This window comes from Rhodnius prolixus, unplaced genomic scaffold (genome assembly GCF_049639745.1).
Source record: "Rhodnius prolixus isolate KJV_2025 unplaced genomic scaffold, Rpr scaffold_6, whole genome shotgun sequence".
NCBI classification, from domain to species: Eukaryota; Metazoa; Arthropoda; class Insecta; order Hemiptera; family Reduviidae; genus Rhodnius; species Rhodnius prolixus.
This window is the reverse complement of record NW_027411634.1, coordinates 35,034,787-35,050,895: the sequence shown is the minus strand read 5'-3', so window position 1 is coordinate 35,050,895 and position 16,109 is coordinate 35,034,787. Positions and strand designations below refer to the sequence as shown.

At 30.3% G+C, this 16,109-nt stretch overlaps 3 protein-coding genes across 9 annotated transcripts in view; 2 read left to right on the top strand and 1 right to left on the bottom strand.

Annotated features, from left to right (window-relative positions):
• Window positions 1-330: 330 nt before the first annotated feature.
• LOC141460691 (uncharacterized) lies at window positions 331-1,626 on the top strand. The gene is made up of 3 exons (XM_074140954.1): window positions 331-730; window positions 818-953; window positions 1,193-1,626. Exons 1-3 carry the CDS (start codon window positions 705-707, stop codon window positions 1,418-1,420), a joined length of 390 nt encoding a protein of 129 aa, XP_073997055.1. The 5' UTR covers window positions 331-704; the 3' UTR covers window positions 1,421-1,626.
• A 243-nt stretch (window positions 1,627-1,869) lies between these two features.
• The window catches only part of LOC141460667 (uncharacterized), a 30,340-nt gene continuing 16,100 nt past the window's right edge, over window positions 1,870-16,109 (top strand). For 3 of the 7 annotated variants that reach the window (XM_074140903.1, XM_074140904.1, XM_074140906.1), the window contains exons 1-6: window positions 1,870-2,310; window positions 2,682-2,762; window positions 2,856-3,119; window positions 8,338-8,568; window positions 11,826-11,945; window positions 13,961-14,213. In XM_074140903.1, the coding sequence (XP_073997004.1) occupies window positions 2,886-3,119; window positions 8,338-8,568; window positions 11,826-11,945; window positions 13,961-14,213 (838 nt within the window). In that variant the 5' untranslated portion in view covers window positions 1,870-2,310; window positions 2,682-2,762; window positions 2,856-2,885. The remainder of the gene's footprint in view (window positions 2,311-2,681; window positions 2,763-2,855; window positions 3,120-8,337; window positions 8,569-11,825; window positions 11,946-13,960; window positions 14,214-16,109) is intronic. The other 4 variants (XM_074140905.1, XM_074140907.1, XM_074140910.1 and 1 more) reach the window with 4 other exon arrangements.
• Window positions 14,511-16,109, bottom strand: part of LOC141460673 (uncharacterized) — a 53,820-nt gene continuing 52,221 nt past the window's right edge. Inside the window, exons 5-6 of the transcript XR_012462279.1 lie at window positions 15,907-16,049; window positions 14,511-15,816 (exon numbers count right to left, since the gene is read on the bottom strand). The gene's annotated coding sequence lies outside the window, so the exon portion shown is untranslated. The remainder of the gene's footprint in view (window positions 15,817-15,906; window positions 16,050-16,109) is intronic.

The following is a 16,109-nucleotide window of genomic DNA, read 5'->3' as shown; positions in this document are numbered from 1 at the left end:
TTTTCTTGATCAGTTTAAGTAATGCCATAATAGAAATCAAAATTATAAAGATCATACAAACAGATTATTAGTTGTAAAGATCTAATATATGAAAGAAAACATATATTTTTGCAACCCTGCTGGCATATGTTTCCCAATGTCCCGACACAAAGCTGATATATTTCTTACACATATAAGAACATTAAATAAATATAGATTAATTTTTATAAATATAAAAGGTTTTCGATTCATAAGATAATAATGGACAATAAACAAAAATAGTTATACGTTTCAATTAAAGAAATCGATTTTAAATAGTATCGATGACGGTCATATTTGCTTTGACTTTAGTCATCGAACTTTAACTAAAGACGTATACAGCTGGTAAAAGATCCAATTTCGCCAACGCCGTTTTTTGTTAATTTAGGATCACTCTTAAATTTATAATCACTTTAAAATTTATAGCTCACGGTTACAGAAACGAGTAAATCAGCTCCATAGTTATTTCATTCTATTTGTAAATTTTAATTGAGTTTGATGTGATGTTGGTAGCTTTGTACACTTCGAACGATTGTTAAAAACAGGGAGGATAACATTTGATTTATTGTGAACATGTTATAGTTGCAGTTGTTTAGTTTAAACTAAATTTATGAATAGTTGCAAGGGTTAAATGATTTTTTTTTTTGTAAATTTCATGTTTAAGATATTTAGAAGGTAGCCAGAAAATGGCTCTTACTGGATTAGGGGGCAGGTAAGGGAAATTTTCCCTTCTAGTTTTGCATTTTTTAAAGGTAATTATGTATTATAACACCTTGAAGTATGTGTTGATATATTTCAGAAAAAGATACCGTAGCAGTTGTGAAGATGAAATTAGCGAATTTACACCGTTATCGAAAAGAATAAATAATTTACACATAAACAATTCCATTCTCCCTCTTTCAAAAAATCAACTTCCCAACAATGGCCAGAAAGTGGTTAGTAATTTAAACAATTAATAGTTTTTGTTGTAGTTTAGGAATTCTTAATATCTACTTCATGTTTTTTTTAATGATTTCTCTTGAATCTATGCATTTTTACTTTAAAATGAATTAATTACTGAAAGTTATTGCCTTGATATAGTTTTGTTAGCACGTAGTGATATAAGAAATGTGATAACTTAGGTGATAATGCTTTTCTTAGCCCTATTATCAATTACATAACTATTTCTTTTCAGGAAATTCATAGAGAATTGATACATTCTAATGAAAAAATGACTGAATTGGATTTTGAAGGAACAAGAAATCTAGGACCTGGATGTGTTTCCCAACCATGGATTGCTACCTACAATCCTGATTTAACTCCTGCAGAAAACCCTTACTACTATGAAAGCAATCGGCTTTTATTTGAATTGTATTTAGAACGTTCTCAAAGGAACACATCAGTATCACAATCGCACTTCTAACTGAATTATATTAATACTAATGTTTACCTCAATCTTGTCAACAATAAAATTGATTAAACCTCTCGTTACTCAATATCTGACCTGTTTTATTAATACTTTTGGACCTTTTAACCATTTTGGAATTATTTATTTTTCACTGTTGCATTTATTTATGTGAATTTTGATTGTATTGTATTTTTATCAATTATAATATATTTTAAAAATAAGTTACTTGATTTTGCACCAACTTTCTAACCTACTTACCTTGCTGTTTAGGTTACTCCATTAAATATGATTAATGGCTTAACAACAAATACTGTTATTTTCCTCACATTTACAAGATTTTTTAAATAAAATTATGTTAAAATAAGGTTAATGCCCTTTAATTTTTGAATTGTATAAATGGGAGTGTCGTATACAACTGTGGCGGAAGTGGCTTTCGTTTAATCGCGATTGTGTCGCTCTCTACATTTCGATATTGAAAACAACGCAATATAGCTAAACTAGGCAGGTGTTTGGTAGTTTGTTGTCACATCAGTATTTTACATTTTTAATCTAAAACGGGAGTGAAAGTTCGTTTTTTAAATGTTTTAAAAAATGTGGAGAGATCCGTTAAGGTGATTTGAGAATTTAAAGTGAATTTTGTTCGTTTTATTCGCGTTTTAAAGGCATTACTTCAGCCACTACGTGACCCTATTTTTGGGGATCACCGCTTTTCTAGGCTATGGCAGCTTACGTTCTACAATCTTCTCTATGATCCTTATTTTGTTTTTGTTTCATCTTCTAAAAAGTTAATATTTACTTCTATTTGTTGTAAATTATTGTTATGCATCTGGAAAAAATGAACACATCATTGTGTTATAGATGACAGTTCTTATGAATTGAAATGAGAAAGTGGCTCTGAATTTTAGGTAAGTAGGTCTCAAACATCCTGGTGTACTGGCAAATGTTTAAATGTTGTTTTTAGATTTTTATATTTTTAGTAATTTTTGGTATATATTGGGATAAAATTATTTATTTTAAAGGATTATTAAGTATAGTCTCCATTGCCTTAACCTTGGCACAGACCAGTGGGTTTGGTCTACCGTATTATATGCATTGTAACAGTACTCACCGTTAATTGTTATATCTAGAATGGAAATTTTAGATTTTGAAAATTAAAAGTGTGTTTGTATTTAAACTATTGTGAATAAGTATACATGTATGTATATAATTTTTTTTTTTTTTTTAATTTTTGCCATAACAAATTTACTGCTGTTGATAAAATTATTTATAATTTTAGCATCTCAATAAATTCTCAATAAGTGGTGATTATTTAGATGTTATCACGGTTCACATTTTTTACTTCTTGTATGAAAGTTTCGTAAGTACATATTTTTATTTTTACATTTATATTCGTTAGTGTAATGCCAGCATATTCATTTATTTTTGTATCATTCTTTTTGAATTGTTCAAGGTTAAAAGAAATTTTGCTGTGCTCGCCAAAATGAATTTCACTCCGTTTGGAACTACATTTAGTGGTAATTTACCAACTGGGAGTACAGTAGCTCAGTTTACCACTGCCAAGTTTGCTCATCAAGTTGGTGGTGGCACAGGCCAAGTCGTTGGACTTTTATCTGCAGATGAAGCAGGTGTTACTTATCTTCGACCAGTTGATGCCAATGGTTTTACTTTAAACTTGGCTCAGCAAACAGCTGGCAATAATGCTGATAATCAACAGGTAGGTGGTAAAGTTGTTTTTAATATACCTTTTTTTTTAATTAAATACTTAAATATAACGCACATTTAAGCTTTGGACCTAATTATTTTTTGTTTTCAATTTTGCAAACAAATAAATATATGGGCCTGTGCTTTTGGAAAATCGCAATACTGTTGCTAGGTATAATATGTAGCTTACGGTGAAAGTATGCCTTTCTGTACTTTCATTTTTGTTTATAATCACAACTTATTATGTTATTACTTACACCGTAATGGAATCAAATAGTTTGATCTTTGAAATGAGTAATCTTATATTTTAATAATTGGTTTGTTCCAAATACTTAATTTAATATATATGAATTACCATTTTTAATAATAGAATATAAGTTAGGATTGATTTTATTTTTTTAATCAATGAGTTTTCACCAAAAACAAATTAAAACCTGCAACATATTCCATGAAAATAGAAATTCATAATTCGTATTAAATGTGAATACCATTAACTATAAAGTTGAAGTTGTAAAATCAGTGTTATAAAATTCTTTTTTCTTTGTTTTTGCTGTAAGTTCTATCTATTCCAGATATAAAAGACTTTTTGTTTTAAATTTGTATATATTCTCTTTCTTTTATTCTTTTTTTTGCCGTAGATAAAAGAAAGTTTTGGATTAACAAAAATTATATGTTGCAATAGTAAAAAAATAGGTTATATTTTTGTTCCTAAACAATTTTATTAGCAGTTTCTTTATTCCTTTCTGTAATTGTGGTCTTCATCAATTCATTTTCCAATTTTTTTTTTAAATTTAAATTTAAATTTTTTTATTATTAAGAACGTTTTTATTCTCACACGACATTCTCTACTATAATTCTCGATGCGCTAATTTTAACATTTTTACCTTTTCTGAATTTGGAAACATATTTCTGTAAATTTGAATTTTAAAATTCGTCAAGATGTAAATTGCATCGAAATGACCCCTAAATCGGAACTAAAAAAAAAAAATTTTTTTAGATAAATATTTCAAAGTAATTAAACTATATTAGTGTAATAATACAAAGTTAAGAAAAAAGTCGTAGAAGGCCTTTTCTACTAAGTCATAAAAAAGTGAAAATCCATTATTAGCTGTTGTGGAATACTTTGCGATCTTGAAAAATTGTAATTTTAGCAACACATTTAAACCTTAATTGTATATAGGTAAAAAGCGTATAATGTCAATCGACACTTTTGACGCAAGTGTCATCATTTTCATTTACAGAAGTACCCTTAGGACTTTTCTGGAAAAATGTTGCTAATAAAAGTTGTAGATATGCATTAGTAAAATGAGTATTCTTAGTTTAAAAAATACCTGGGCCATCTTTAAGAAAATCTCGAAATTCGAAAAAGTCATTCTGTAAAGCGGTCATATCAGTTGAGGGATATTCTTCGCCTAATTACTTCATCTGGCTCCATGGGGGTACACTCCGAATTTCAAAGGCTCCATTAATTTTTTGGGTAGGGATAAATAATTTTTGTAATGTTTCCTTTCATTTATCAGATATCCTGGGAATTAGTTGCAACACCGTAACTCACTTGCAAAAGTGGAAAGTACGGTGGAAACTTTAAATCCTAGTTGTTTATTAAATTAATTTATCACCGAGAAAGAAGCATAAAAAAGCTTGGAAATGTAAGATTAAACAGATGATATTGTTTTGCACTTAGTCACTAGTTCCTTTTTCTATTTAATTTAAAAATAGTTACTGCTTTAATCTAAATTGATGCTGGTACTTAGCCGATTTGTGATTCAGACCAACTTACAAACAACTTTAAATAGCTTTCCTTCCCAATTTAGTCTTATTTTCTTTTAAAAAAAATTTTTTTACGTTATTACCGTATTTTAAACACTGAATAGAAGCTCCAAATGGTTATAGGATGTTTTAAGAATGGTGAGTAATTATTTTATTTTTAGAATATACTAATAAACTTGGAGAAAAAAACGTGGAATATTTGAAATATTGTTTATAATTTATAATTCCAGTTTCACTTTCTTTTAATATCATTTTCAAAGTTAATCATCATTAATAATGTTTATGAATGTTAAAGTAATTTGTATATATGATCTCTTTTTCTGAATTTTATTTCAGTGTTAGCACAAAATTAATAAAAGAAAAAAAGAAAACATATTCTAAATTAAAAAACAAAGTACTAGAAGCTCTAATGGCATTTTCATTGTTTCTTTAATAATCCGTAGTTTAGTAGTTTTAAAGAAGGTAGCGTAATATGCTTTAGAAGCTGGCAAATGCTGACGAAATGTATAGCAACTTTCTCTTGGTAGCCCAGTAACAGTCGGAATGTTTTAAATAACAGTGCTTTGTTCATGAAAACATAGTTTTAAAAAAAACCTTCTCCTTATAATTTTAGTAAAAACATTTGTCCAAATCAATTCCTTTTTTAGCAGTAATGAGTTTTGTTTTTAAATTTGGGTTAATTTTAATTTTCTTTTCATTTTTTTTTTTTTTTTGTCGAATACAACTTAAAGTTTTTGTTTAAGAACAATATATTTTTTTTCTGTTAAACATATACATCCTATAATAAAGTAATTAGAAGTAGTAAGTTATTAATCTTGTTTCTTTTATCGTCATGAGTTTAAAACTACCTTTGTTTCATTAATGAGTTCTCTCAAACAATGTCTCTTCCCATCTTCGACTTCTGCCTTGCCTCTCTTGAATAATAATAATATAAGATCAACCTACCCCTAGAACGATAAATTCCAAACTTTTATATATGTAGGTTTTATTTTTGCTAAATAAAAGCATGGAAATATTTTATTGATTTTAATATGTAATATTAATTTATTTTTCATATTTAATATCCGCTTATGTTTCATTGATTTGTTGAAATAATACATTCGTGGGAGATCTAATAATTACAATTCATTTTCTAAGTTTTAAGTGAAAGTCGGGATGGAAAATTTAACATAACCTCGTTAACTTCCCCATTTATTAGTAAGAGGAGAAAGTAAAACACTCGCACCAATTTCATTTATTACTTTTTGTACGTTCCATATTAAACATTTTTAAAACTACGAATCTTCATCATGAATCTACTGATGGTTATACTTACGATTTTGTTTTGTTTTTGTTTTTAATAAGTAGGGACATTAATTCTGGCAGATTAATTATTATGTTTTCGGGTATGTGACCTTAATATAATATAATATCTACTTTGCGAGCATTCTTTATTGTGAGTATTTACGAATGTCCGTAATCCGAGAGATTTGCCCCAAATAGCGTAAATATTTATTTTCTTTCTGATTCTTACTTTTCATTTTCAATTTTCATCAGAGTACATTTTTAGGAGGTTTAAGAATCACTCACGTTCAATGTTTATGCTCTAATGAATAATGGTTTTACACAGTGGCACTCGTGTAACGAATTAATCGGGTAGATAATAATCAAGTAAATATAGCATGTATTACCTAAAAATTATTTTTAAAATAAACAATCTCAGAATAGTTTAACACTAAATTTTATCTGTATACTGCAGTTTGTGCAATATATGTAGGTTAAAGGAGAAAGGTAAACTGACAACGAAGAAAAACGTTTTTATACCTTTGTTCCCAGTAGTTTGTTCATTTTTTAAATTTATATTATATATAATTGTACCAATTAAAATATGCAGTTTAACATATTTAAAATTAATATTTGGATGCAATAAATGCACAGAACTCTTATCATTTTAAAAAACTAAAAATGGTTGATTTTTTTTTTAATTATTTTGTTATTCATAATTTTTGTTCACAATATATACCACTAATAACAAGTAGTAAGGCTTACATATTTTAAAGGTAAAGATTTTTCGACAAATGTCAGAAAATTGCATGAAAAGAATAATTACTTCTCTCATTTACGGCATCAGTAGTTCCTGAAATGCTGAGCAACAATCAAGATTTATTCAAAAGAGATTTTCTTTAGAAACCTATACGTATATAAGTTCTATCTTAATACTAAGTAAAAGATCAATTGCAATAACGGGTTTAAAACAAAACATGAAAGTACCCTAGAGGCTTCAACTGCTCGTTAAAGTGAACTGTTTCCATGGTTCCTAGAGCTTTGTTATTGAATTAAAAAGATTTTTCAAATAAACATTTTTTTATAAAATTTAATGAGAAATTGACATTTGTACAAATATTTTTTTTAACCAGAGGGATTCCAATAAAAGAGAAATTAAAGTATGAAAGAATTGAATTATTCTTTAATTCAAATACACAGCTACAAAGTAAACATTTTTTAAAATTTAAATTTAGAACTTTTGTTTACTAGCCTGAAACAATTGAGTGATGCTAAAATATTTTTTTCGTCCAATTAGAAGAATGTTCTTGTTATATCCAAAACCAAATAATTAAAGTAAAATTTGCTACACTGATAATAATTCAACGCTAGTTCTGCAGTCATCAATCTACTACAAATTGATAGCATGAAAACTAATAGAAATCCTTCCCAAGCACGCTTTTTGTAATTGCAAAACGTGGTATTCCAAGCGTGTTGTATAAACATGCAGAATAAAAGTCTTGCAATGTGTTTAATGAGCGAGATGGGTGTTGTACCATTTATCGCGATATGATTAGTAAAATCTTCAAAAATTTGTTTCGGATCAATGTTACAACTACTGACTGATCGCCGATTAGGCAGGATTGTTTAACGAAGTCCGTAAATTATGTGTCTAATATGATTTTCGGTCTTTCATAAATGAGTCCAAAATGGTAGCTAGAAAACTACTATAGGTAGAGGGTCTATTGAGGTGCGAGATGAATTTGCCGTGTTTCTTGGTTAATGGACAAAAGTCGGTCTAACTGAGCTTCATTCTATTCTATGTTATATTTTGAATCAAATACAACTTCAAGAGGAATCTGAATTTGCTTAAGGTTGTGCTGAAGTGTACTAATTCATATGTCACCAGCTCGAAGTTACATTTAGAATGTTCCACGATTAAGAACTAAGTTTTCTCTATCAAGATTCTAGTTATAAAAATTCGAGCAACGACGTATGAATTCAATGATATATAGGTTGTCTAATTGGGCTTCTCTTTCTCTTTTGTACTCTTTTAACTACCGTAGGTTTGTCCCTAAATATAAATCTGACATCTCTGGATAGAGATCTAAGCATTTTTTAAATAAATTTCTTTTACATCGTTACCACATATGTGTGTCCCACTAAACTGATTCACTTTCAAGATGATTATATATACAAGTTACTTTTTTTCATTTCAGATAATAACTCTGCCAATAAGTGTCCCAGGAGCGAAACCGGGCGATCTGCCACAGCAACAGACATTGCAAATACAGGTAGTTAATCCAGGAACCGGTGCTCCCGGTACAGGCGAGAAATATGCTGTCCCACTGTTCCAGCAAGCTGGAGCTACTGTTCTTACTCTGGCCTACAGTAATCCACATCAGGATCAAGGAGATCCTTCAGGAGGAGCAACTGCTATACAATTGCAAGTAAGTCTTATTTATTTAATTTTTTCAATAAATAATTAATAGATATAGTATCAACTTAGTCTTCACACCTGCAATTTCAGTTTCTATTAATTCAAGGAAAATAAATTCTTAACAAATGAGGGAGTGCTTTGAAACTTGAATGATTATTAAGAGACGTTAGAAATAATTATTACAGTTTTCTTTAAAATTTATATTCTGCTTTACATTGATTTTAATTAATCTTGTCTGGTCAGTGCGTCCTAATTTAATCTAGGGTTTATTAGATTTAATCACTATATCTAGCTCATTACGTAATTTTTTTTTAAATTATAAACTGTTGGGCTTTTCATTGGACATTTTTATATTTTGGTCAATATTCAAGTTCATAAGATTACTCCTCAACTTTATATTCGGCATTTTTCTTTTTCCCAAATATAATCCTTTATCCAAATCTAAATCCTTCTTTCGTTCAACAATCTCTCAACAAAATCCCATAATTCTGCATTTACATTGTTAGGCGAGCGATATGTTTACTAAGCATTGCACAAATATAAAATTTATTAAATGTTTGGTTAGATTAAATAATTATTTCATCAAAAGCTTGTTAAGTTGAAAATATTTCCCTAACAAGTCGTCAAAAATGGATTTAAAATTTGTTTGCAGCTTTCTCAGTGCTCCGCCGCTCACTAAACAGGGTTCTTCCCAAACAGATAACATCCATTTCTGAATTGTGAATTAGAAGGAGAATCGAATCCTCTTACTGCAATCTTTTGTGCAAAAAACCAGTTATATTAAAATGACAGTTTTTTAGTTGACCTATGCTGAATTTTATTAGCTCTGCTTTTTCAATTGATAATGAATGCTGTTTCTCTTTCTGATTGATTTCGAATTTTAATCTCTTCAGAGGCTATGAATCGTCTGGGCAAATCATAGAACATTTATTTCCACATATAAAGGTATTTAGTTGTCTCCATTCTATCTGTTTGAATATCATTTTGCATAAATAGACCGTTTTCCTGACGCCCCAATTACAATTAGTAGAATGGTAGAGTGGGCAATGCAGAGTTCCTCTTAATTTTTGATGATATTCAGAAACCAAGTATCTGGATTAGACGAAGGTTACGCTTATCGTTACAAAATGATAGGGATGTACGGAAAATGATATTGGCTAGAGGCCTCTGGCAACGAACATGTTATTCTAGTGACAAACTGACGTACTTTAGACTCAGAAGACAACTGAAAAGAAATTTACAAAAACTGAAAACTGAAAAAGCCCTTACTTCTTCAGTCGTTAAATACACTATCAAGAACCTTCCATCAAGAAAGTCTCCAGGATGCGATCTCATCACTTCTGAAATTCTCTGCCACCTACCTAAGAAATCATCTCCCTTACCTACATTTACAACTCTGTCCTTCGTACTACATACTTTTCGCTATCATGGAAGTATTCAATGGTACGAATGATTGTGAACTCTGGTAAACCTGCTCACCTTCCCCTATCGCTTATCCTACAGACCAATCAGGCTCTGCCGACTCTAGAAAAAGTTCTCGAAAAACTGTTACTTGAACGTATTAACCCCATATTATCGGAGTTTGGCGCTACAACAGACCACCAATTTGCGTTCAGGAGTCATCATAGCACTGTACAACAATGCCACCGGATTGTTGATACTATTGCTTTAACACTGGAGAGAAAACAGTATTTCTTAGGGGTCTTCTAAGACGTAAGCCAGGCCTTCTGAAAGATAGGATTCTTTTTTCAAAGGTAGGCCGATAATAGTTTTGTTCTACACTTAAAAGGATGTTCAATTAGTTTTTCAGATTTAATGCCAACTGTCTACGTGATTTCTTATTCCTAGCAATGATTCCTAGTTTCTAGTTGTTTGCTTGATTAAGGGTTTTAGTCAATCACCGCAAAATCCACGATTACAATATTTACTCAAGGAAGGAAGATCGTGGAGGATTAATTCCTTTAAAGTTGTCTATTCATATTGTAGTGAAGTTTGGAGTTACAATTCTGAACAGCAAACTAAATAGTTCTTAACATGTCTAATGGCTGACAGTGAATAGATGGAAGAACTTCGGCGGCGGTCAATTTTGACTCTGTGGATCACTTTGTGAGCAGCTTAGGGTAAGGGACCCTTGTTTTTCAGCTCGAGGCTTATGTTTACTCTTTCGTTTTTCGGCAAGCTTACCCTCTACTCTTCGGGAATCCTGCTTACTTCCCCTTACAAGTCGGTTCCCTTACAAGTTATTGCTCATCCCCTACCCTAAAAATTGTGAGTCGGAAGAAACCTTCGTCCATCTACGTCGGACCGTTTGAAATGTGTAGGAGGAGGATCTTGGATAGAACAGGTTGAAAATGGCGGAGCTAAAGTTGTTTCTCTTAAAGTTGCTGCACGATTTATTTGGATTTCAGCGGATCAGGTGGCCTAGATCCGGGACTGGTCGGTCATAGTTGTATTGTTTCATCATAGATGTGGACTTTTACTGTTTCCGTTTGCTTTGGAGTAATTATATTGGTTAATATTGTTAAATGTTAATTAATATTAACAAATGCTAATATTAATAACCCTAATCTATTATTCAGTATAGTAAATTAAATACATTTGAAATGTATTTAGCTGTGAAATCAAAAAATGTGATAATGAACTGGTGCAAATGTTGAGTGCTACGGAAAAAAATTTTGATAACACGTTCTTAAAGAATCATTTGATCATTCGATTTATTCTTGATCGAGAGTCACATCTACGAAAATTTGTTTATGGATGATAAATAATTTACTCATACTATTTTTGTCCCTACTAGTTAAATTTACTCTTGGTAACTTTTCATAAGTTAGTATTTTGTTGTGTCATTCTAGTACGTTGAAATCACACTATCAGATTTTGAAGATCCAATCTTTAAATCCTTATGAAACATTTTAAGGAATGCCTGTGAGGACTAAAGTTAATTAGCTTGGAGGTCAGACGATATTCCTTATCAATTTTCAAGAATACAATCAATTTTTAACTCATTTTTATTACACAGTGAATTTAGTGTAATAGTTTTCTACGTATATATGTTCTTAAAAATTTAATCAGTCGGAGAGATGTAAACAAAAGCTTTTTTGCGACAATTCTTTTTTTTATTTTCTATACTATTATTATTGCTGTAGGACGTGAGCATTTAAAAATTTAAAAACGGGCCAATTTTTTGCAACATCAATAAAAAAGATGACTTCCCCCTAAAAAATATGGGTAAGTTATATTGTCAAAAATAAATAATATCTGTTTTAGCTGCAGCATCCAGATGCTGAGCAAGTGTCGCAACAAACAAACAACAGTAACACTAATCCTTCTTCGGTGAATAGTGGGGAAGCATCGTCACAAACTACGACAATGCATTCTGATGAAATTGTACGTACCATAATAATATATTCGTTTTCGAAATATTTAAATATATATTTAAATTCGTTAATTTGAATATTTTACTTATAATTATTTTTTTGTTTAGTTTGAAAATATTTTACTTTCTCTTTTTATTAGTTCCGTTAAAATTTACTTCAGCCAAATAAAAAAGGAAATTAATCCTGAAAAAATATTTTTTGGCCAGCACCTGCATGTTATTGTCACTTTTTTATTAACTTATTTTTAAATTAGTTTCATGGTTGTTTGAAGCTGTTTCAAATTATAGTTTTATCGTAAGCTATTGTTCACAATGCTTTTTTTTTTTTTTTTGTTTTGTTGGTATCATTTTTTCAAAGAGTGAACTTGATTATGTGAGATCCTCAAAGCATCATCACTTCTTTGGGAGTCTTGAGTTATTTACATTTACTCTAATTAAAGAATTGCATTAGTGTGCCCCTTGTCCCATTTTTGATCTTTCCCTCTGAAAACCTATATCCTAATTCCTTATCTTGAGCTTTTTTTATGAGTCATAAATGTAACTAAGGAATTTTACATATCTTGGTTATAATATCGTTAGTAAATTTCAAAACTAACTGCTTATCTTATAAACAAATTCTGATAAGTTGGGAGGCGGAATAACTGACTGGAATTTTCATTTCTAATTTTTATTGGGATTTTGAGGTTTAAAATACATTTAATTTAATATTTTGTCATCATCTGGTATTCAGAGACGAAATAATTTAAAAATATATCATATAGCTAAAACTTTATCATAAAACATAAAGAGTCTAAAATATGTTTGTTAATAAAATCATTAAAAAAACATCAATCGGTTTGATAGATTCTATCAGTTCCGATAATCCAGGACCTGAAGGTGACAAAGTTGTTGCAAGTTAATGTTAAAGTTTTTCATTTTTCATTTTTGACATTTTCTTCAACATAGGCATTTATTATAAACTTCTTTAGAATTTTCATTAGCAATGAGCTCTAGTTATTATTATTTTATTAATTGGTGTTAGGTGTGTGTTAAAATTTTTTAAAGCACTCCTTTAATAATTATACAGTATAACAATTGATTTTATTATTTTTCAGAACATTTGATTTGTTAAATCATTTGGGTTATGTGTTATTTGTTCATTACTTCGGTAACCAACTTGACTAAATTTTTTTTCTTTCAACAATGGTTTTCGAAAGATTTCATCAGAGATAGCCATAGAAACTATGAGTAACTCAATTAACAGAACATAAAACTTGTGAAGACATAGTATTGTTATCTTTTACTCTTAAGCTTTTGACTTAACATCTTTAACCTTTAAGGGATCAAATGGTCTTAGAGAATTTCACTTGTCTTGGGCCCGAAGTCAACTAGAAACACAAAGTGGAAGTGGCAAGTGTATGCTGTTTCTTTAGATGAAACATGTATGACCTGTTTAAAGCAATCAAGACTAGATATCTAAAACCCTGATTTATACCACGTCCATCAGGTTCATTGAGCGAGCTGGACCGTTCACAAGACCAGGAGAGCTGTGATGCATGGTATTTTAGGCAGAATGTTCACGTACAATGTATGGGGAAGAAAGATTAGCAACAATTGATGGAGCATCTATAACAACGAGAATTACATACAGAAGAGAAGCAAATTTGCTAAAAAAACAATCTCATTTCTAATGTTCTTGACCAGAACATAACCCTGCTGTTTCCTTATACATATTTTAATATTTTCAGTGAATTGCCGGTTTTCTACTTAATGCTTTAGGTTGTTCATTTTTACTACATTTATGCAAAATTCTTAAGAAAGTATATTACCCGCAAAGGGATAAGAGAAATGTTGTCTTTGAAACTATTTTTTTTCTTTTGTTCGCTATTGATCTTAACTCTGTAGTCCTGGAAATCTTTTTGTTTTTAAATAATAATAAAAGAGGATTACAAAAATCAATCAAAATAATGGTGGCGGTGTTATAAATGTAACAGAATTGGACACTGCTTTTAAAGTTAACTGTTTCTCTCTGATTTTAATGTTCAAGCGTGTTGATGGGTGGGATGCACAGGTCCTTCCTGGTGAGCCGAAGGACGAATGTGGTGGCGGTGGCGGTGGAGGAGGTGCGGATGAAGGTGGAACCAGTAGTACAGCTAGCCAGGCGTTCCCAGTGGCTCTCGTCACACATTTACCTTCGGAGCTAATTCTCCGTGCCGCGGATGAATCCATTACTCCAGACAAAGATGACTTGTCTGATAAGGATAAAGGCAATCATGATAAAAGGCATGATCATTCACCTGGTACGTGAATTTTCTCTTTTTTAAAGTAGTTAATTCTTTTCAATATTGGTTCAACATTGATAAAATCTAGTTACATAGTGTGATGTGAGATTGTTAAATTTCAACATCTCTACATCTCCTATTGTATCCAATCACTATTCTCATCTCTACATCATCACTATTGTATCCAATATTTGAATTTTGGAAGTAGAAATAGTTATAACAATAAAATTTTCGAAGAATTCTGAATATTATGAAGTAAGATGTTGCGACTGAAAATTTGAGTGTACAGTAAGGTTTTATATTAATATAAGAATAACAGAAGTGCACTTGTATTTATTACTTTGTGAACTTTTTACAAATTATTTTTGTTAATATGTTGTTAATTAAAAATGGCATGCAGATTTTTTTTAACAACTTCAGCAAAATCGCTCTGTTCCTTTGTCAGATATGAAAGTTTTTTGTTCGTTTAATTAATAATTGGTCTTTAATGAATAATTGTAACATTTCGATTAGTTGTGCTCAAAAAGACTTCGACAGAGGTACTCAAATTTTTCATATTCGAGACCCACGAACAATTTAAACCGTTCTCGTTTCACCTTACCGATGTTAATGCTAATGAAATAAAGTAAAAAATTATTTTCAAAACAAATTATGAAGCCGAATGTGTTGATTCCAGAAATCTTGCTAATTTTTTAAAGATCTTCTTTCAAATACTCAATGTTCCATTTTGATGTATACTCCCTAACATTCTTAATGTAGATTACACAAGGAATAGTACTCCTTCTGTGATACAATCTTATATATTATTGATGAATGGAGCTCATCATTGTTTGTTTCTTCTGTTGGCTTACCAAATGTATTACAAGAATATTATTACATTAAAATTTTTCATTTATAATTTTAATTAAACAAAGTTATCACCTAAAGCATGAATTATAATTTTGCATGGCTTTAGTTTCATCTTTGTCTTCTTGCAAATATTTAGTTTGCCTTTCCATTTAAATGTTACTACTTTTTTTCGTAAAAATTGTGCAAGTCAAATTAAATGAAGTAAAAGGATACATATATGTATATATAATTTATTAAATATAAAATAAATATACATAGAACGTAGGTAACTTAAGTAATTTTGTTCACTTGACTTCTCGGTAGACTTTTTGTTACAGAAAAGTCATACAAAAATGGAACGGATTCCCTATAATAAGTACACTGGACTCCCACGCGGTATTCCAGATTTCGAGTCCAGCTGTCCTTTGCGTCTTCCATACCCTAGGAACTTCTTGCAGCTTATTTTCTCGTGACGGATAGTGTCAGTAACGAGAGAACACGGCCCAGAGGTTGTGCATCAGAGAAGGCTCCGGGTGCCAATGACCTTAGATGTCGCGTCATAATTTTTGAATAATAATATTACAAATTATTCAGTTTTATTTGAATATCTCTTGACGATTGCCTTATTTTGAATGTACTTTCAAGTAGATAACCTCATGCCCGCCCATTTTCAGCGCTAAAGTTGCATTCAAATTGACTTAAAGATCGTTTTTTTCAGAGCAAATCTGGAAGACATGAAAATGTTGTCCATCTAGAAATGGCTGCGGCTCATTGTTTTGTAGAACGGAAGAACCTAAACATTGAGATAATAGAGAAGAATTGAAGAAAAATGTTATTTTGACATTATAGGTTAACATATTAGTGACATATTGAATATAGTTACCTTATTGTGCTAGAAAAAATTTTAATGACCAATTAATAGTAGATCGATATCTCTTGTCTCGCTTGACGATAAAAATTTACCTTAGTTAAGGAAATCAGACAAATTACTTAAATTACTCTGCGATCGATCTCCGGAACTTATCACTGAAAATAAAAAATAGAAAATAAATGAGTTTGATGAAATAATCTGGATTTGGTTTAGGT

Bases quoted from the DNA above. Each gene is read 5' to 3' on its own strand.
- LOC141460691 (XM_074140954.1), top strand. From the start codon at position 705: ATGGCTCTTACTGGATTAGGGGGCAG. The intron at 731-817 runs GTAAGGGAAATT...GATATATTTCAG, and splicing joins CTTACTGGATTAGGGGGCAG to AAAAAGATACCGTAGCAGTT. The intron at 954-1,192 runs GTTAGTAATTTA...ATTTCTTTTCAG, and splicing joins CCAACAATGGCCAGAAAGTG to GAAATTCATAGAGAATTGAT.